General features: G+C 42.7%; 1 protein-coding gene across 3 annotated transcripts in view; it reads right to left on the bottom strand.

The window, feature by feature from the left end:
* VGLL4 (vestigial like family member 4) overlaps positions 1-22243 on the bottom strand; it is a 162315-nt gene that overhangs the window by 85318 nt on the left and 54754 nt on the right. The window contains exon 1 of one of the 3 annotated variants that reach the window (XM_025374545.1): positions 1207-2075. The exons of the other annotated variants lie outside the window; for them this stretch is intronic. Coding sequence (XP_025230330.1) covers positions 1207-1288 — 82 coding nt within the window. The 5' untranslated portion in view covers positions 1289-2075. Of the gene's footprint in view, positions 1-1206; positions 2076-22243 lie in introns of those variants that run through there. 3 annotated transcript variants of the gene reach the window in all.

Raw genomic sequence — 22243 nt, 5'->3', positions numbered from 1 at the left:
GAAAAACAAATACCCTTTTTAAGAAACGTTAAATATGAGATCCTTATCCATAGAGTTTTAAAAAACAACACGAATGAGGGGTTTTTTTTTTCCTTGAAGGGGAAAAATATTCTTGAAAGGGTAAGTTTTCAACTGATTAGGAAACAGGCCTGAAGTTTTTAGACTAAAAATTACAAGTGAATTACCCTCCCAAGTTTTTGTAACTGTTTTCTTTTTCAAGAGAAATGTCCCGTGTATCATTGGAGAAAAAATGGAAACTGCTTCTGCTGAATGAGAAAGAGAAGAGTCCCGGATGTGTGTGTGGTTACAACAAAAAATACACTTCCTGCCAGGCCGAACTCCCCCGGAGATGCCTCTCGGCGGCAGACCCAGGCCATTGCCACTTTTTCAAATCGCACGTAGAGGATGTTCCAACCGCTTAAGAAATAGATTTTTCTCTTACTGCTACCAGAGACAGCTTGAAACACAAGACAGTGGGGGAAGCACCTCGCGGGCAGTAGGAGGTAATAAATTAGAATTGAGCACGGCTTTCTCTTTTTCAGGGCAGGCTGGGGGTCGGGGTGTTGTGTAATCGCTCCCACAGGGAGCAGAGCGCGAGGAACACCCCCCAATGTCAGCGCTCCCCGGGCTGCACAGGAAGCGCCAGCGAGACAAAGAGCCGGTCTGTGCTCGCTGACACGGTGCCCTTCCAGCCCCACGCGGGAGAGCGACATTCTCCGCTGTTTGGGACACTCACTCGCGAGCAGAGAAACTCGCTGTAACTTTGGCTCCCCCTCCGTGAGCTGCAGGGCGCTGTGGCCCACAACGGGGTACAGTAGACGGTGCAATCCTTACCAGCCCCTCCCCCAAACAGAGGCTCAACTTTTACCGGCGTCCTACAAGTCCTTCCCCTAAAGACAACATTAACGGAAATCAAAAAGACATACATTTTAAAGAGTTAAAAATGTAAGGCGCGAGTACGTTGCAAGCATAAAACAAACTTTGAAGGGTTTCTACTTCACCGCCTCCCCGTCCAGCCCCCCCACCGCCCCCCGCAGCCTGAGATTCGAACACACTCGGTGCCGAACCGAATCTAAGAAACGCCGGCCTTTCAAGCGCCCTACAGCCCCGAGAAGGACAGCAAGGCTTAGAAGGCAGGCACCCAGCACACTGAGGAGGAGTGGCCGGGACGAGCAACGGGCAGTAATTCTACAGCAGGACATCTACCTTCATAGCACAGAATGCCGATATTGTTGTTCATCTTGTCCAAGTACTGATAGTTCAACAGGTCCATCTTCATAAATAGCATTTATTGGGCTAGCAAAGAAAACCAGCTCTTTGCTTTCGCCCCCAAAAGAGTTAAGTTTCAAAAATGAATTGTTGCTGAGTAGCTCCTGGCTCTTCAACTTCACAAAGGCAGAGAGGCCCAGCCTCAGACTATCAAAACAAAGTATGCAAAAGTTTAAAAAAAAAAACCCAGGCACAAAAAATCGAGCTCACACGAAACCCTTCAAGGGCTTACTGGTAGACGATGTATGTACTGTATCCCCGATCGAGTATGAAAAGAGCGTTTCAGAAGTCCTTACAAGTCCTTCCTGGAAATGGAAAAGAGTGAAAAAGAGAAACGCGCAGCCCGTTTCCTAGGACAAAGCGGCGCCGGCCCCGCTCACAGCCCGCTGCAAGCCGGCAGCGCTGACATGCGGGCTATGCTTGGCATGACTCCTATGCGGCCGCTTCCTCTTCCCGCAGGAGGCCGAGCATGCTCACTGCGCCGCACGGCAGAGTCAGGGAGGGCTTCTGCACAGGATCAGCCTCTCAATGTAGCAAGTGTTGGAAAGAAAGAGAAAGGGGAGGAGGAGAGACTCTAGAGACGGGGCCTTGGCAGAGTGGCTCTTGACAGGAAGCAGCCCGGCCGCTGCAAAACCGTAGGAGGAAAAAAGAAAACCCAGGAAGTTTCTTTTTCAGGAGCTGAGTACAAAGTAAAAAATTCATCATGGAAGCAAACTTCCATGGAATGCAACTTTCGTGAAATTTCACGTTGGAGCTTCAGAAACCCGAAGTGCTAGTGATGCATAAGCCATATATATACAGTTTGTTTCTTTTAAAGATTGTTTTATAATGTCCATTTACACTTTAGCTGGATATTTAAATTTCTTATGTTAACGTTACATATAACTTTTTCCATAATCCCCATAACAACTGAGATGGACGGGGCAGGGAGGGTATCACCCTTTCACAGCAGAGGAAACTGAGGTTCAGATGGATTAAATGACTGGCCCACAGCCCCCAAAATAGTTGACAGAACTACTTTTAAAGTGTTTTTTTCCTCCTAATGTTATAACTTTATTTAAAAAAAAAAAAAACAAAACGAGGGGGCTGGGTGCAGTGGTTCACACCTGTAATCCCAGTCGAAGCAGGCAGATCACTTGAGGTCAGGAGTTCGAGACCAGCCTGGCCAGCATGCTGAAACCCCGTCTCTGCTAAAAATACAAAAATTAGCCTGGCGTAGTAGTGCGCACCTGTAATCCCAGCTACTCAGGAGGCTGAGGTGGGAGAATTGTTTGAACCTGGGAGGAGGAGGATGCAGTGAGCCAAGATCGTGCCACGGCACTCCAGCCTGGGCAACGGTGTGAGACAAGGAGGGGAGAAGAGGTGGAAGAGTGTTTAAGCAAATAAGGCTATAATATCAGAAATTGAAAATGTACTTCAAATTATAGAAGGAAAGGGTAAAATTATTTTCATCTGGCATGTATGACACCCACCTGTGTATAAGAAGCTAGTGGCATGCAGCTGTACTATTTGCTATTGTTAGGACTCGGGGCTTAAACTTTCATTACCCAGTGCCTAGCACAACCAAGTTTAGGTGCCCAGAAACTGTTTACTTAATGAGTGAACCACTGAATGTTCAGTTTTCAGCACATGAAGAATATGTTAACAAAATAGAAAAAAAAAACTCTAAACGTTTGAATGAATATTCTAAAAATATATTTTCAATATTCTAAAATAATATTTGAATAAATAATTTGAAGGAGTTATATGTTAAAAATCCAGCAATAGTTGCATTGGATTTATTAGGCGTACTCATGGCAAGGTGTTCTAATGAAATCCTACTTGGGAGTCCAGATGCAGTGGCTCATGCCTGTAATCCCAGCACTTTGGGAGGCTCAGACAGGCAGATCGCTTGAGGTCAGGAGTTTGAGAACAGCCTGGCCAACATGGTGAAACCCTGTCTCTACTAAAAATACAAAAATTAGCCGGGCGTAGTGACATATGCCTGTAATCCCAGCTACTCGGGAGGCTGAGGCAGGAGAATTGTTTGAACCAGGGAGGCAGAGGCTGCAGTGAGCCAAGATTGTGCCACTGCACTCCAGCCTGGGTGACAGAACAAGACTCCGTCTCAAAAAAAAAAAAAAAAAACTTACTTGGAAATTCGAATGACATCCAAATACTGTTGCCGTCATTGCTCCAACAGTAATCACTGGGGTGACATCAGGGAAGTAAGTAAAAGGGGAATCAAGATTTCACAAGCTTTCATTTATAAGAATATTTATTGATGCTATATTACATGTAATATGCTATAGTGAAAGATATGTATCCTATCAATTGTAATTAAAATACTTAATGGTATTTGGTGGGGAGGGTTTAAGAAAACTTAAAACTCATAACATCCAGTATACACAAGATCATTGCACTGAAAACAAACAATATCAGGTATCAGATTTAAATTCAACTGATAGTTTTGGAGTACTCTTACTGTGCTATGTTTTTACATAAATTCTCAATCAGAAAACTTTATCCATCATTAGAATATCCCACATGGGAGAGAGGTGACTGCACATTAGAACCAGGGGTGAGCTTTTAAAAATCTTGATGCTGAGGTTGCAACCCAAACTCATCTGAGGGGGTGGGAACCAGCAGCATTAGCTTCTAAAGTCCCAGGTGATTCCAATATGCAGTCAAGGTTGAGAACCATTGCTTTCATCTGGGAAGGAAAAAAAAACAAAACCCTGCCTTAAGATATTTTGTTTTATTCACTTATTTTGACATGAAGAGGTTTTTTTTTTTTTTTAAATAGTGATTTAAGCACATGATTCAAACAATACCATTGTAGAAAATGAATCAAATATTTGGTAACTTCCCTTTAGTGACTCAGCATCATTTACAACAGCAGTTCTCAGGCTCCGGGTGGCAACCATTTTCATGGACAGTCTCACAGCTCTACCTTGACTGTTGTAATATTCCCAGCCAACAGCCACCACGTCTTTCCCGCTGATCCGGGAGGCTAGCACAGTGCTACCCAAGTGTGATCCAGAGGGATTCGAGCACGAGGTGTTCCTAGTCCCCAAAAGCTAGATACAGAAACTAAGAATGAACATTTAAAACTTCTATAGCAATTTGACAGACTAATTTTATGTCTCTCTAATCTTAATATTAAAGCAATTAGAGGGCTGTAGTTTTCAGTTATTTTCTAATTATTGCATTACATTTTATAAACTATCAGTCTGCAACAAAGTCTTGGGGGAAAATAAAACAAACCTGGTTTCACAGAGAAGCTTGTGCTCCAGAGGGGCCAGCTACAATAGCCAGCCTCTGCAGGCTGGGAGCGCCTCCTGGACCGACTCTAGGCCTCTCCATCCCAGCCCCTGACAACTTTCACTTTAGTTTCAAGCACACTGGATGACCTGCAGTTAGTTATTCCACAAATCACATCAGTTCGCTTCTCAGTGTGCAAGACGTCTCTTCTTTCCCAGCCTGTCTACTCAGCAAACATCCTCTCTTCCTTGAGACTTGTCAGAAAGCCCCTCCTGTCCTGTGAAACCTCCCTGGGACCCTGTCCTACCATCTCCTCACACGCTACTCCAAGCTATCCTTTTACAGGATAAGTAGTCCTTATCCAAATTACCTGGACCATAAGTGTTTTGGATTTCGGACCTTCTTGGTTTTTGGAATATTTGCATTATACTTACCAGTTGAGCATCTCTAATCAGACTTTTAAAGTCTGAAATCTGAAATTCTCCAATATGAGCATTTCACTTGAATGTTGTATCAGCACTCAAAACTGTTCGGATTTTGGAGCATTTTTCATTTCAGATTTTTGGATTAGGATGCTCAACCCGCACCTTATATGTGCTTCGTTCCTAGCCAAGTCTAGACCTTCGGAGCAAGGACTATGCCTTCCTCACCTTTTCAAGGTCAGTCTGGCAGAAGCCTGGCACGTGGTAGGCCATCAATAAATACCAGCTGAATAAAATCAAACATCTAAAAGGCAGATTCTTCATTTCCCCATCGCTACTTCCAGCACACACTGGATTATCTTACTCGACGTCATTAGGTGGCTGTCAACATCTCTTGGAGACCACAGGTCATTGCCTTTAAGAAACACCATGTAGATTCTGATTGTACTTCAGGGTACAATCAACTCATCCATTAAAAAAAAAAAAAAAAAAAAAACCCAAATACTAAAAAATATCAATCCTTCTCAGATTCATTCATAGGCTAATATATTTATAATTAAAGTACCAACAGGATAGTTTTGTAGGGAATTGGAAATATGGGTCTAAATTTTATCCACACACACAAATGAGATGGGAAAAGCTATTTCTTTTTTTAAGAATGAATACGTTTGATCTACCAAATATTTAAAACATGAAAGCAAAGAACATTTTTGGAGTGTTACTGGGTACAGACTAGGTAGGACCATACAGATACTGTGTATATAGGAATCAGAAATCCAGGCCAATGGGGAAGAAATGGATTACAAAACAAGCATTACTGAGAAAAGAACCCAAATAGCACTTTGCCTTATACTGTACATCGAAATAAATCCCAAATGTTTTAAAGATGATTTAGATGCTTTTAAAGTAAGGTTTTTGCTGCAAAACCTTACAAAACTATAAGGATATGTTCACACTATCTGATGTGGAATAGGAAAACATTTGCTAAGCCAGAAATAAAATTTTTAATCAAAGACAGAAGCCACCAAGGAAATTGTAGAATTTGATTTAGTATACAGATTTTATGCTTTTATACATCTAAAAACACCAAAACCAAGTACAGGCAAAAACACAAAACAGAAGAATATATTTGTATCATATGTTACAGTGAAGGATAAATGTTCTTGGTATATAAAGAACATTTAAAAATAGAGCAAAGGAAAAAAATTGAAAAACCACTTGATCTGAATAAACATTTTTTGAGTAAAGAGCATGAGAAACAAATGGCCAACACATTTTTGAAAAACTATTCAACCTTACTAATAAAGAAATACAAATTTTAAGAAATTAAGTGATTTTCCACCTACCAATTTAACAAAAAGACTTTTTCAATCTTATTTCTTGCTGGGGCAACAGGATGCCGTTGGAAGCTTTGCTCACTGCTAATGCAGCATGAACACATAACGCCTGCCTATAAAGCAGGCCGACACACACTGGACTGTTTCATGAAAAATGTCCACGCCTTTGTCCTTGCATTGGACTCCACTTCTAGAATTCTGTCTTAAGAAAATAGTAAGATTTGAAGAGTTTCATAAAGATGCTTATCATACTGCTATGAGTAAAATGAAAACCTGAAAACCTAAAGTCCAAAAATAATAGGATGCATTAAAACTGTGGCTTATCGATGACGGAATATTAGGCGGCCATTACAACACCTTCAATAATCTATAATGACATGAGGAAATGCTGTGCTATATACTGTGTGATAGTACTACATTTGTTAACTGAAAACAATAAAAATGGGATATAAAACTAATTCACATTATTCACCAACTGTGCTAATGTATTTATGAGTACATACATATATATAGAAAAAAGCATACATTAAAAAGACCGGAAAGTATTCCAAAATGTTAACAGTGCCCATCTTTGAACGGTGGGCATTTTTTACATTTTCCTGAATTTCTAACTAGCCTACAAATAGTTTATTCTTCCTATAATGAAGGTGCGGATAAGGAAAGTTCTTGATTTTTAAAAAGCAGCAACACAATAATATTCCCTGGTGAGACATAAGCAATGGATATGTATATCTTATTATAGCTTACATATCTCATGATACCTCCTTTTGATTGGAGTTTAACAAGTTAATAAGAATCCAAACATTTCTTTACAACTTTGGAAGATTCAAAGATGTTTAAGATGGGGTATCTGCCTCAAAGAGCAAAGTCGACTGAGACAGCTCTAAACTTGCAGAGCTTATAGACTTGTGCAGGTGCTTTTTATCTTCTACTGTTTACTAATTATACCATATGTCAGTACCAATTCCCCCAAACTAGACCTAGAGTAAGCTTCTAGAGGGAAGGAAAGCTAAGCCTCAGTCCTTAGTGTGAAACTCCCCAACAGCACATAATAAGTGCTCAACTTGGTTTGGTTTGGTTTGGTTTGATTCAGTTTTTTGAAACAGGGTCTCCCCTCTGTTGCCCAGGCTAGAGTGCAGTGGCTCAATCACAGCTCACTGCAGCCTTGACTTCCTAGGCTCAAGTGATCCTCCACCTCAGTGGGACCACAGGTGCATGCCACCGTATCCAGCTAATTTTTTTTTTAAATCATTTTTTGTAGAGACAGGTTCTCGTTATGTTTCCCGGGCTGGTCTTGAACTCCTGGCCTCAAGCCATCCACCCGCCTCGGCCTCCCAAAGTGCTGGGATTACTGGCGTGAGCCACCACGCCTGACCCAGTAAGTGCTTTATAAATGTTAATTACGGCTGTGTCTCAGCATCTCTGTGGAATAATGGCAATATGACGACAAAAGAAAGCCCAGGCTAATTACTAGGCTGATCTGTTTAATTTGCTAGAGATTTGACTACCACTTTAGAATAGATCACCAAAACTGCGAGCTGAGTAATAAAACCCAAATAATCTTCTATTTAATATCAGCCTGGGGAAAGAAAAGCCAAATGATCAAAATCACTCCCCAGACATTTATTTAAAATAAAATGCTTTCATTTGAGCACCTGAAGAGTGGGGAAAGCTTCAATGTTAAGTCTAACATAACATCTCCAAATATCACACTAGAAAATATGAGTAACCCTACTGCGCTATTTGGTTTCCCCACTGGATTCAGTTGCGCTCTTCCTCCCAGGGTTTCAGGTAAGTTGGATATTTAGTTAATGCTTTCATTTTAAAGTGCTTTTTTCCTCTTCTTACTACATGTAGAAACACACACACACACTTTAACCTGATATAAATAATATTCAAAACAGACCTTACTAATAACAAGAAAATAAGTTTGACTATTCCTTGAGCTAAAGCATCAGTTAAACAGTAAGTTGGAGATGCAAAAATGTCATGTTTCAGAGGATCTCTAGGTCCATCGCAATTTACCGGCACATTCCTCAGTATACTAAGAACAGTAATGATGATGAAGATGATGGTGGTGTTTGTAAAACACTACATTGGTCAACATATTTTGCTTCGTAATCTACTTATCTTAATTACTAAGATAAGGTTGTAAGAAGGAAAGCATAGAAAAGGGTTTAAGGGGCCGGGCGTGGTGGCTCACACCTGTAATCCCAACACTTTGAGAGGGCCGGTGGGGTGGATCACCAGAGGTCAGGAGTTCGGGACTAGCCTGACTAACATAGTGAAACCCCATCTCTACCAAATACAAAAAAATTAGCCAGGTGTGGTGGCAGGTGCCTATAATCCCAGCTACTTGGGAGGCTAAGGCAGGAGAACTGCTTGAACCCGGGAGGCGGAGGTTGTATTGAGCCAAGATTGCACCATTGCACTCCAGTCTGAGCAATAGAGCGAGACTCCAGACTCAAAAAAAACAAGAAAAAAGAAAAGTGTTTAAGGTAAAACCTAGCATTTAGTAGTGGTAAAAAAGACGACTTAAGAAACTAAACTTTCTTTTCTTTTAAACACTGTTTAGAATGCAAATTCCTTAAAGGCCTAGCTGAATTACCCCCGCTAAGAACCATTAGCTAGGATTAATCTCTTCATCCTGCATTATTTTAGGTTTATTCTACACTTCTTCCTAAAACAAAACAGACTATGAGACAGTTTCTGTGTCAGTCCCCCACCATATTATAAAGACTGCTTTGTACACAGTAGGTCAACAGCTAAGCTGCTGAATTAAAGAAGAAACCAAAACAAAACAAACTTCAAATGCCTTAAATATCAATGACGTGTACAGTACCTGGGAGTAGCTGACTTAAAAAAAAAAATAAAACAACTGACATAAACCAAATATCTAATAAGCTCCCTTTGTTGTTACTTTCTTATAAGTGAAGAATTCCTAAATATATCATAAAATAGTGTTTATACAACTTGGGGTTGCTCAAGGATGATTTTTTAAAAGGACAGTATTTTGTGGAATTTTTCACAAAAGCAAGTATGATTAAACTATGTCTTAGATTTTATTATTGATAAAATACTACCATTTGTAAGTTAAAACACACTCAACTTCTATTAAGTAGCGACTAATTATTCTCTGTAATAAGATTTTAACACATTCATGCACTTTTCAAAAACTTTAAATGGTGCTTCAGATCAAATTTAAATTTTCAATACAACAGCACCCTCTAGAGGTGAACTTTAAATTACAAAGACCGTTTTGAAAAGCAAACTGCAGAATTTGTGCTATTTCTTGCCTGATGTGCATTATATTTCAAATACAAAAATAAATCTTATTTTATTTAATATTAAAAGTCATAGAAAATATCTTTTAACAAATAGTTTAATTCTTACTAAACTCTGCAAAAGTTAAAACAAAATACAAAACCAATTCAATTGATATCAAATGATTAAATAGGAAATACGCCTTTAACATAAATTTAACATTAATAATCCTAAAAAGTGCAGACTGGGAATGGTGTTTTTTGCTTTTTTTGTTTTTTTGACATAGTCTCACTCTGTTGTCCAGGCTGGAGTGCAGTGGCACGATGTCTGCTCACCGCAACTTCTGCCCCCCAGGTTCAAGCAATTCTCCTGCCTCAGCCTCCAAAGTAGCTGGGATAACAGGCACGTGCCACCACGCCTGGGTAATTTTTGTATTTTTAGTAGAGACAGGGTTTCACCATGTTGGCCAGGTTGGTCTAGAACTCCTGACCTCAAGTGATCTGCCCACCTCAGCCTCCCAAAGTGCTAGGATTACAGGATAAGGATGGTGTTTTAAATAAATCAGTGTGAAGGAAGGGAATTTAGTTAGATTAGTGTCCCCAAGAAAAGAGAAATCTCTTGCAAAACACTTTAACTTGTTAGTTTTACAACTACTGTCTTATATGTTTGACAATACAAATATTTTCTTGCAAACATACATGATTAATGATTTTCACTACTACAACCAATTTAGGTTCAGTAAGTCCCATTCAAAGAACATTCACAACTAAAACGCTATTCTGATATTCACTTTGTAGCAAATCATAATTATCCATAGATGTATTCCTGCAAGATTGACTAGAACTGACTTCCATGGAAAAGTACGAGAAGAACTGGAGAAAATGTCCCAAATATTCAACATTTGAAAGGCTAAGTTTGCTGCTAACCCCAATGTGTGACGCAACTTCATTTCACAGGTCAGTCTGACTGTGCAGTGCTTCACTCATTATGCAGTGCGCTAAGCACCTCCAGAGCCATCCTTCCAACCAGTTAGGGTGCCGTCCAAGAAAGACAAACCATGGCTGTTATTTTAATAGGGAGAATTTTAATGTACCCCACCTCCACCCATTCCCTCTTCCAGTAACTACCCCCATAGGGTAACTTACTATCCGAACCTTTAAGAACGTAGATCAGATTGACCGCTTTATAGAAAGAGAATCATATGGTAGCTACTCTTGTGGCTGGATTCCTTCACTCCACATTGTTTATGAGTGGTAGCATTATTTTTATGTGCAGTTGCCTAGCATTCATTTGCACTGCTGTCTAGTACTCCATTACTCCAATATATCACAGGTCCTTCATTCTACCACCACTGATGGGCATTTAGGTAGTTTCTACGTGGGGGTTATTATAAATAGTGCTGCTATGAATATTCTAGCATGTGTCTCTTGTCAGCCTCTGAATACATTTCTGTTGCACATGTACTCAGGAGCAGATACGTAGAAAGTGTATGTGCAGCCGGGCATGGTGGCTCACGCCTGTAATCCCAGCACTTTGGGAGGCCGAGGCGGTGGATCACGAGGTCAGGAGATCAAGACCACGGTGGAACCCCATCTCTACTAAAAATACAAAAAAATTAGCCGGGCACAGTGGCGGGCACCTGTAGTCCTGGCTACTTGGGAGGCCGAGGCAGGAGAATGCCGTGAATCCAGGAGGCAGAGCTTGCAGTGAGCCGAGATCGCGCCACTGCACTCCAGCCTGGGCAACACAGCGAGACTCCATCTCAAAAAAAAAAAAAAAAAGGAAGTGTATGTTCAGCTTAGGTAAATATTGCCAAATAGTTTTCCACAGCAGTAGTACCCATTTATACTCCCACCAGCAGGGTATGAGATTTCAAGTTGCTCCACATCCTTGCCAACAGTTTTCCAACTCTTTCATTCCTGTTATTCTGGTAGGTATGGAGCAGCCACACTATGACTTTACTTTGCACTTCTCTAATGGATAGTAAGAACTCTGTGACACTTGTAGCAGGCAGAGGGATAGAATTCACCCCAGACAACAGAGAGAGAAGGGCCCCAGCCAGAGGCTCTCAACCACGGAGATTTGCCCCCTCAGGAGACATCTGGCAATGTCTGGTTATTTCAAATTTGGGGGTGTTATTAACATCTAGTGGCCGCCAGGGATGCTGCCAAACATCTTACAATGCACAGGACACCCCCCCACCACCACCACAACAAAGCATTATTTGGCAAAAGTGACAATAACGCCATAAATCAAGAAACCCAAATCAAGCAAATCATTATTGGGCATTTTCTCCTTAGCCAAATCATTGTTCTCTGATACCACTCAAGAGGTCAATGTCCTATTGTCTTAAAATGTTATTTTTCCTAGAGTTGAGGGGATAGAAAGACAACAAAGGACACTAAGTACCATAGTCCATGGCACAGTGCTAGGTTCTTCTGCATATATCCTGTTGCTTTCTCAGTGCTTGCAACAATGCGGAGGTGCTACCACCAGTTTCACAGATGAGGAAACAGATACCAGGTAGGCTCCTTGGCTCCTCTCAACTCATGCAAAGAGCAGCAGAGCTGGGACCAGAAGCTGTGATTTTCCACGACACCCAGGGTCTTACTTTTAACTAAAAATAAGGGGAGTTTTTAGAGTCCACAATTACTGTTAACTTGCAAGGCATGAATTTTACCTTATTAGCTTTGCAAAAGGCAGGCAAATAAAATGAGGTATGAGAAAAAGATCATTTGCAATGTTAAGATTATTAACCCGCACCTGTAAGTATCTTAGAATTTTTCAACAAATTCACCTTCCTCATCACACTGTGATCTCTTTGAAATGAAACCCATACCATATTTTTCTTTGTCTATGCCTAACGCCTGTAAGAGCAGGCACTCAACAGTGAACATGTCCTGGATTAATTACTGGCCTGAAACCCCAGTGAGAGAAGACAGAATCTTCACAACACAAGCAGGTGGTTTAGATTTTATTTCATCACCAATACAACTATATTTAGTAACATAAACTAGAATAAACGTATTTCATTGAAAAATATTCAATCAAATAATGGCCAATATCACAAAACTATTTTTGAAATGCAAACAATTCAATTTTTCCAAGGATGAGTTTGCCAGCATTACCTTGTCCTCCTTTGGATCTTCTATTTGAGGCTTCTATTTGTGAGGCCATTGGCATTATTAGGGCCAACAGAAACCCACGCACTATTAGAGCAGTTTTGAACTGTGGCCACGCGTTACAATCACCCAGGAGGTTTTGAAAGCCATGGGTGTCCAGGAGGATAATTTGGTAAATCTGCAGTAGATGAATTTTGAATTTACACCCAGGAAATAACTACACTTAGCAGTATCATTTGAAAATAGCTCCCCATGTAATTTTTGCAAGCTCCCCTCCCCTTAGGGGTCAGGACCACTACCCTGGAGATTCTGGACTGAACTGAGGAGGGCACCTGGCTGCTTTGCATACCCACCAGAGTTCAACATCCCAATGAGTTAGTTGCTCATGGGCAGGACTAGGGGGCGATGCGAGCCCACCTAAAAACAGCCTGGCTTCCTTCCCACCGGGATGGCACCACCTGGTCATTTGTATTTAAACGATTCCCATCTGCTTTACACGGAAGGGGCAAACGAAACCCCCCACCCCCATTCTCAGCTTATCTTCTTAAATGATCAACACCCAGTAGCTGGAATAGGACTTTAAATGGATAAACCTACCAACACTTGACTGCAGTGAGCCCAGAAATGGACAAGGCAGGGTTTCCTGTCGGGGAGTGCGGGGGCTAAGGGGTCCTGAGAAGAGACAGCATTTGCCAGAGGAAATAATGGGGTTTCTAGTTTGTGGCTGATTCCGGCTGGCGGTGGGGGGCTTCTAGTGACTCCCCTCACTGCATAGGAGCCTCCCCTCGGAGGACGCAGGCAGGTGTCATTTCAGGCCTGTGTGTGCTCCTCTGATGAACGGCCATCTCCCTCCCATTCAGAGCCTTGCTGTTTTGCCTTATCATTGTTTCCCCAGCACCTAACACAAAGCCTGGCACTGGCAGGTGACTATTAAACATTTCTTGAAAGAACAAATGGGAAGGGAGAGCTCCAGAATCTAAGCTGGGAACAGAGGAAAGTGAGAAACCTAAGAGAAGGAGCGAACTGAAGACCGAAGGAAGTCAGGAGGGAGCGCATGTGCACAGCTTTGTGATGCTCTTCGTGGTTACAATAAAGAGATGATCGAAGTATGATTTCCTGAAGCACACTGTCTATTGCCATACAAAGGCTCATCATCCCTAAGGAGGGGAGAATAATGAGAACAGGCCTCGCAGGGAACACACACGACAGATGAGGTCCACTCACCACACAGGGAGTGCTTCCCAAATATTGAAGTCCAGTTGCTCACTTAGGATGGAAGCAGGCCTCTGCGGAAAGTGACATCTGATTAAGTTTGAGGTGTGCCTTTTATATGAGTGGTTCTCTCGAGAGATGGTGTCCAACACAGGGAGGGATCCACGGCGACACAGAAGGCCCCCGAAGGCTAGAGGAGTTCCCAGGGGTGCTGGTGTTGGCAGGGCCTTTAGGCTGGAAGGCTAACAGGCTGGAAGCGCCTGAGCTGGGGATCTTTGCAAAAGTGGCTGGCAGAGCCTAGCCTGCCGTGGCTAAGCCCTCAACGTATCTGTCAAACTCCAGAGCTGAGATGTCCACTGGAATGCAGTAGCTGAGGTCAGTAACTCCTATAGGGTCTGACAGGGTGTGGTGTCGCATTCTCGAGGGGAGGGAGAGCACACCCCAAGTTCTCACCACAGCAAAGCAGGCCACTCGCATAGCAAGCCAGGTAAGCATTGGGAGTCACTTCAAAGCTCCATGTGAGAACCAGGGATGGCTTTGAGAAAGAACTAGGTTTCTGGCCAGGCTCTGAGGACTAGCCACAATCCAGGCTCTCAGAGAAGCAAGACGACTGTGACCCCAGCAACAACGAAGCACAGCCCTGGTCAGGGAATCAGATGCCAGGAAAGAGAAGAGGGGGTCTGGGAAGGAAGGACTGCCCCGAGGAGGCGAGGACTGTCCTAAGAGCGTCTGCAGGGATGCCAGGAGTAGGCAGCAGGGAGGAGAGGAAGGCTGGCCTGGAGCTGAGAGCAGTGACGGGCCTCCCAAGCCGAGCCGTCTGTACTCTTCACACTGCTTTCTAGCAAAAAGAGCACTGGATACAGTCAGAAAAATCCATTTCCCAGGCCATAAGCCTCGCTAGCCATGCAAGCTTCATCAAGTGATTCCACCTCTCTAAGCCTGGATGTCCTTCTCGGCAGCCTTTGTGGTGTCTGCCTGAGCCCTAAAGTCTAAGGGCTCTGATCATTCCTCTTTTCCCTCCCGACTCCTCCCCACCCAACCACAGGCCGCCACTCTCACTGCAATCTCAAGACAGAATGTCACGTTGTATAGAATACACGATGGTAACTGCTATTTCTAGGAGGGTTGGCTCCTGGGTTTTTGCTGTTTTTCTTACAAATGTGGCAAGCAAATGAGAGCTTCACCTCCCAAGACAAAAAAATTAAAAAGAGACATTTTAATCATACAATGACCATGAAGAATACTGTTTGGCTCATTTTCCTGCTGGTCTGAATTAACAATAACAGTTACAGTGAACAATGGTGAGAGAACTTAACTAACCCAAAGTTCTCTGTGTCTTCGGAGAGAACACTGACGCAAGACAGCTGCTAACTAGCAGGACTCTGGCTTTTTCTTCCATAAAATGAAGAGATCTAAAACTCCTGGTGTCACTAGTGCCAGGTGAGGGTTACTAGAGGGGGTTAAAGAGACTAACCATTTCACCCGTAAGTTTCAGGTGTAATCCTATTACTTTGGAATGGCTAGCAGTGTTCCTCGAAACTGATTACTCAAGGATTAAGGTTAGAGAATGACTGTGCCCTGCAGTACAGGCTGCCATAAAGAAAATTATGATCCTAGATGCAGTGATGCCAATTTACATGGTATCTACATAAATGATTCTTCCAGCTCTCTCTTCTCTATTTTCTCAGTAAAACAAGTTTTTTGTTAGTTTGTTTTTGTTCTTGAGACAGGGTCTTGCTGTGTTGCCCAGGCTGTAGTGCAGTGGTGTGAACACGGCTCACTGCAGCCTCAACCTCCGGACTTAAGCGATCCTCCAACCTCTCAGTCTCCAGAGTAGCTGGGACTACAGGCGTGCACCACCACACCCGGCTAATTTTTGTATTTTCTGTAGAGATTGTGTCTGGCCGCATTGCCCAGGCTGGACTGGAATTCCCGGGCTCAAGCGACCCACCTGCCTTGGCCTCCCAAAGTGTTGAGATTACAGACATGAGCCACCACGCTTGGCTAAAACAAGCTTTTAAGAGGGAGAGAAACACAAGAAAAAACAGCATTGCACCTGCACATTCAGGACTGTCTACCCCCCAAAGCAATAATCAAACTACCATATTTTATTTACAGCTGCTCTCAAGGCACAACTGCTTCCAAAGTACAAGCTAGAATATTTCTAGTTTGGTCTGGAACCATGAAGGAAAGGTACACCAACATACTGTATCTTGGAAAGCTGACCTGTAAAACACAAGCCTTCTTCCTAATATTTAACCAGACACAGGGGCTGACACCTTCCAGTCATCTTCTGACAGATCACTGCAATATGTCTGCTGTTTTAATATCATGATTAATTAAAGAGCCAGCTGACAATTTTACAAACTAGGAATGACACAGAGGAAAGAGAATACATGAACTACTCCTGGATCTTTCCTTTTATCCATCCAGCATGTGGCACACAATTCTTCATGAATGAGAAAATCCATTCCCTAAATTCTCACTCATAAATGCACATTTAGTTAATATTGAAGAAAGAAAATAGTCAAAATAATTTGTCAGATATGCACTTATAAAATGCACTGAATCAATGAATGCAAAGGTATTTTGAAGAGTCAAAAAGTCCTATCAGCTGCTCATAGAAGACACTAGACAAAGTACACCATCTAGAATAGTTTTTATTGAGAGAAGAATGTTGCTGAGCCCAGAAGCAGAGACATCCAGCGTAGGTCCCTAACACCACACACATACAATACATCCAGGCCTCAGGCACAACTATCCTGCCCAGAGTCATGATATAGGTGAACACCTAGAAGTTAAACCCAATATATATACAATTTCCATGCTTCTAAGAACTATTTACTTGTGTCTGGGACCCTAGACATATGGCAAGCAAGGCATTCAAACAACATGAATAGAGTGCCACATTAATGAAGATCCCACTCCACTGGTCCAGAAGGGATTGGGATCCAAAGATGAGTAAGACATGGTCCCTGTCCTTGAAGAGCACATCACGGAGGGCGGAACATAAGACCTACAAACAAACAATAAAAGGCAGAGGCAGGAGAAATCCTGTATTCTTTTTTTTTTTTCTTTTTTCTTTTTTTTGAGACAGAGTTTCGCTCTTATTGCCCAGGCTGGAGTGCAATGGCATGATGTCCGCTCACGGCAACCTCCACCTCCCGGGTTCAAGCAATTCTCCTGCCTCAGCCTCCCGAGCAGCTGGAATTAAAGGCATGCACCACCACGCCCAGCTAATTTTGTATTTTTAGTAGGGACAGGGTTTCTCCATGTTGGTCAGGCTCGTCTCGAACTCCCGACCTTGGGTGATCCGCCCGCCTTGGCCTCCCAAAGTGCTGGGACTACAGGTGTGAGCCACTGTGCCCAGCCTCAAATCCTACTTTGAAGGGACTTAGGTATGGGTTTCATAAAGAAAGTGGCATTGGCCTGGGCCCTTAAAAGAACAAAATCTCAAAGCAGGATTGAGGAACAAGGCATTCTAAACACAGTACCTCATTAGACACAAACAAAATAAAGTATTTGCTATAACCTATTGATTATTGCATGAGCAGATTAAGTGAATTCTAACTGATTACTAAGAACAAGAGTTCCGTAAACTGTAAAACTATTTAAAACTTCCCATCCTGCCAGCCAGCAGTTAGCTAGAAGCAGGTTCCGATCTTGGTTCTGCCATGGACCGGCTGTGTGAGTTTAGGTGTGTTACAGAATCTCTCTGATCCACTTCTGCATCTTCAAAAAATATGGATAATGATACAGCCTGACCATTCTCCTTTGATCTTACCACTTTTCTCATGGCATTTAATACGGCCTACCATAATCACGCATGGCTTTATCTCCCCTGTAGACCAAACCAAGAGCTCCTGAGGGCAAAGGCCTTTGCTTGTTTATTCTGAAACGCAGCCCAGTGCTAGCTGTGCTAACAGACACATTGTCAATGCCGGCTTCCACCCTTTCTGTTGGATTCCCACTCGCTATGAAAATCCTTTCCTTTGTTCTATAAAGTACACTGTTCTTCAAATCATGAAGTCACCCAGTTTCAAAATTTTAGTTTTACTTTGTAAGTTTCAGCACATCTCTATCCCAGTATGGTAGGGGTTTTTTGCTGTTGTTTGTTTTGTTTTGTTTTGCTTTTAATATTGTAAATGTTACAGGTTTCAAAGATTATCTATTGGGAACTTGGGCATAAACTCAACATATACACTTCTCATGCTTCCAAGTACTGGAAGCCTGTGGAACCCCAGTGGAAAAATCATTTAAATTTAGCCCTAAAAATTAAAAAATTAAATAACTTTGGGATCCAAAGAAAAGACTCTTTTTTTTTTTTTTTTTGAGACGGAGTCTTGCTCTGTCACCCAGGCTGGAGTGCAGTGGCCGGATCTCAGCTCACTGCAAGCTCCGCCTCCCGGGTTTACACCATTCTCCTGCCTCAGCCTCCCGAGTAGCTGGGACTACAGGCGCCCGCCACCTCGCCTGGCTAGTTTTTTGTATTTTTTAGTAGAGACAGGGTTTCAACGGGTTGGCCAGGATGGTCTCGATCTCCTGACCTCGTGATCCACCCGTCTCGGCCTCCCAAAGTGCTGGGATTACAGGCTTGAGCCACCGCGCCCGGCCAGAAAAGACTCTTAAACTTTATGTTAACTGAACTTTCATTTCGGCCTTGTATTTCCAATAGATCGAGAAAAAGACTAAATACCAAACAGCAACCAAAGCAGCCCATGACGCATTTCAGTGTCATCAGGGTGGCCGTGGGGCTGAATTATAGGATTATCATAGCCAAAATTCTTTACAAAACGGAACCCTACCCTGCTTGTTGATCGATTCAAACAGTGAGCAGCAGTCAAAATTCCTTCTGTCCTAGAGAGAAGAAATGCCCTCAGGATGGAGGGCTGGAAAGAAAGCTCTCTGAGGCAGCTGACTGCAATGCAGGTTGCCAGTACCCCCGCACTCCACCCCAGCTCCTCCCAGTCACAACCACTCAGCAGGCTGGTAACCCAGAAAGAACCATCCACATTGAAAACGGAGTAATCGTGAGAAAGGCTCCATCACAGACGATGCAAATAAGGTACAGGACAAAGGAAGGAAAGGAACATTGCCAAGAACAGGTCAATGGAGACACACCAGAAAGCCAGAGAGATTATGCTGGAAAGAACTGGAAAGTTATGAACCAACATTTCTCCATGTATTTATTTATTTATTATTTATTTATGAGAGGAAATCTTATTCTATTGCCCAGACTGGAGTGCAGTGGCATGATCTTGGCTCACTGCAACCTTTACCTCCCAGGTTCAAGTGATTCTCCTGCCTCAGCCTCCTGAGTAGCTGGGACTACAGGTGTCCGCCACCACACCCAGCTCATTTTTGTGTTTTTAGTAGAGATGGGGTTTCGAAATGTTGGCCAGGCTGGTCTCCAACTCCTGACCTCAGGTGATCTACCCGCCTCGGCCTCCCAAAGTGCTGAAATTACAGGTGTGAGCCACTGCGCCCAGCCTGAACCAATATTTCTCTATGAGGCTTTAAAAAATAGGCATAACCTCCCTGAAACAGGAACTCAAATAAGAAACAGGACAACAAGGGGAGATTAAAAGACAGCAAAGTTCAGTGAAGAAATAGAAGAATGAAGCAATCCCGGAAACGGATGCCACATTAATAGCAATAAAGGAAGCAGAGACACTGATGGAAACACAGCCAAATATATGGAGGACAGATTCCAGAAAATCGCAGCGATTGGCTCAAGAATGAGCACATGACTCATAGACGTTAGCTGCAGACTTTCTGGAACAAAGCCCAAGAAAGCTATGAGAAGAGACATTCTCCCTGGCTAACACGATGTCGCCATCTGCTACCACGGTGGAAGTCAGCCCAAAGACAAGGCCACATACCAAGAAAACCACAAGAGAAATGAAGCCAGAACCTGAGAACACCACGATCCTCTGAATCAAACTGCACCCGAAGCCCATCAGACCTTCCGACTTTTCAGCTATGTGAATCACTAAATTCCTTTTATTTAAAAAAATTCATTCGACTAGGTTTTCCATTACCGGCAACTGAAAGCTTCTTGATACATTTAAGAACAACTAAAATGAAAAAAGCAAAATGTTCATAATTCTAAAACAATACATTGGGAAGGCAAACAACTGAAAAATTATTCAAAACAGGAAAATGTAGTAAGGTGGCTTATTATAAAATGGATTTATCAAAATCCAGTATGAAAACATTTTATGTGCAGTAGGCACAATCCAATGGCGAACTCAAAATGTACTCCCAATTCCCTTCTCCCACTGCCTCCACTAGAGGGACTGAGAAAGCTGAATGCTCTCTATTCCGGAATTTCTCCTAACTAGGAGTGCCATGTAGTACAGATCCGGCCAATAAGACAGGAACAGAAAAGCCTGCTTTGAGCTTCTGGGAAAGTTTTTGCTTTTCTTAATTAAAAAAGACCAGATACGGCTCATGATATCTCATTTTCTCTCTCCTTGTCTTACTGCCTGGAATGCAAATGTGATGCCTGGAGATAAGGCAGCCATTTTGTGACTGTGACATGAAAAGCAGGAGAAGGCTACAAAATAAACAACAGTGATTGATTACCTCAGAAAAACTAGGAACTTGAGTTGGGAGGGACTTTCTTCACAAACCGAGTTTTCTTTTTTTAAACACATTTTATAACATAAACTAGGAAATAAAATTATTTTGGAAATATAAAGGAAAGATTATTAGGGTTTACTCGGAGTAGTTAGGAGGTTTCGGAGAGGGGAGAAGTAAAAGTTGGGAAAGCAAGACAGCAGAGTAAAAGGTGATCAGGCTATGAAAACAACACGAGCCAGGAGTTTACTGAATCAGAGAGTTTTTCAAAGTAGAAAGCAGTAGAATATATGAGTGAAAAGATAAAGGGGGCTGGAGGATGAGAATAAGCCAGACAGAAATCAGACCCGACTCTACAGTGATGGACACTCCTGAACAGTCCCTACAGGTTCCTTTTTAGTGGGGCCGGGGAAGTGGTACAATAAAAACAAAGTCTGAAGTCCAGGATACAGAATAAGTTAGGGTTTAAAGCTAAAGAAAACAGAAGTGAAAATCAGAACAAATTCATCCAAGATTCAAGATTTCAAAATTAAAACAGCAATATTTAACTGTAAGAATTCTAGGCAAGTCACGGTGGCTCACACCTGCGATCCCAGCACTTAGGGAGGCTGAGGTGGGCAGATCACCTGAAGTTCAGGAGTTTGAGACCAGCCTGGCCAACATGGCAAAACCCCGTCTCTACTAAAAATACAAAAACTAGCCAGGCATGGTGGTGGCTGCCTGTAATCCCAGCTACTTGGGAGGCTGAGGCGGGAGAATCACTGGAACCTGGAAGGCAGTGGTTGCAGTAAGCCGAGATCATGCCACTGCACTCCAGCCTGGGCAACACAGCAAGGCTCCACCTCAAAAAAAAAAAAAAAAAAAGAATTCCATTGCTGTACACATTGAAAGTTTTGGACGGTTCTGTTATTACATACTTTATTTACATAACCTTGTTTCTGAAGTAAGCAAAATGGTGGGATTTAATTTATCTATGCTATAAGAAAACACATTTGTCGGCCGGGCGCGGTGGCTCAAGCCTGTAATCCCAGCACTTTGGGAGGCCGAGGCGGGCGGATCACAAGGTCAGGAGATCGAGACCATCCTGGCTAACACGGTGAAACCCCGTCTCTACTAAAAACACAAAAAAGTAGCCGGGCGAGGTGGCGGGCGCCTGTAGTCCCAGCTACTCGGGAGGCTGAGGCAGGAGAATGGCGTAAACCCAGGAGGCGGAGCTTGCAGTGAGCTGAGATCGCGCCACTGCACTCCAGCCTGGGGGACAGAGCAAGACTCCGTCTCAAAAAAAAAAAAAAAAAAAAAAAACAAAAAGAAAACACATTTGTCATTTCTTTTTACATTTCATTAAAAGTAATGGCAAAAAACACAATTACTTTTGCACCAACCTAATACAATGTAATATAAAAAAGAAATGCAGGCTGGGCGTGGAGGCTCACACCTGTAACCCCAGAATTTTGGGAGGCCAAGGTAGGAGGATCACCTGAGGTCAGGAGTTCTAGACCAGCCTGGCCAAATCTCTACTAAAAACACAAAAATCAGCCGGGCATGCTGGTGCACGCCTGTAATCCCAGCTGCTCAGGGATTTTCAGTTCTAAACTCTGTGAATAGTTTACTTCAGCCTTGGAGCTGGCAGGGATGGCGGCTGAGAGTAGAATCTGGGGACTAGGGCTGGAGAACCCGGGCTGAATAACGTGGGACTGTGCAGTAAGGGGTCACTCATGAAACCTGGATCTAATAACACCATTTATTAAACCTCTATCTAATAACACCATTTACATTCTTGAATATTCCAGAA

This window comes from Theropithecus gelada, chromosome 2 (assembly GCF_003255815.1).
Source record: "Theropithecus gelada isolate Dixy chromosome 2, Tgel_1.0, whole genome shotgun sequence".
Classification (NCBI taxonomy): domain Eukaryota; kingdom Metazoa; phylum Chordata; class Mammalia; order Primates; family Cercopithecidae; genus Theropithecus; species Theropithecus gelada.
This window is presented reverse-complemented; position numbering and strand designations above follow the sequence as displayed.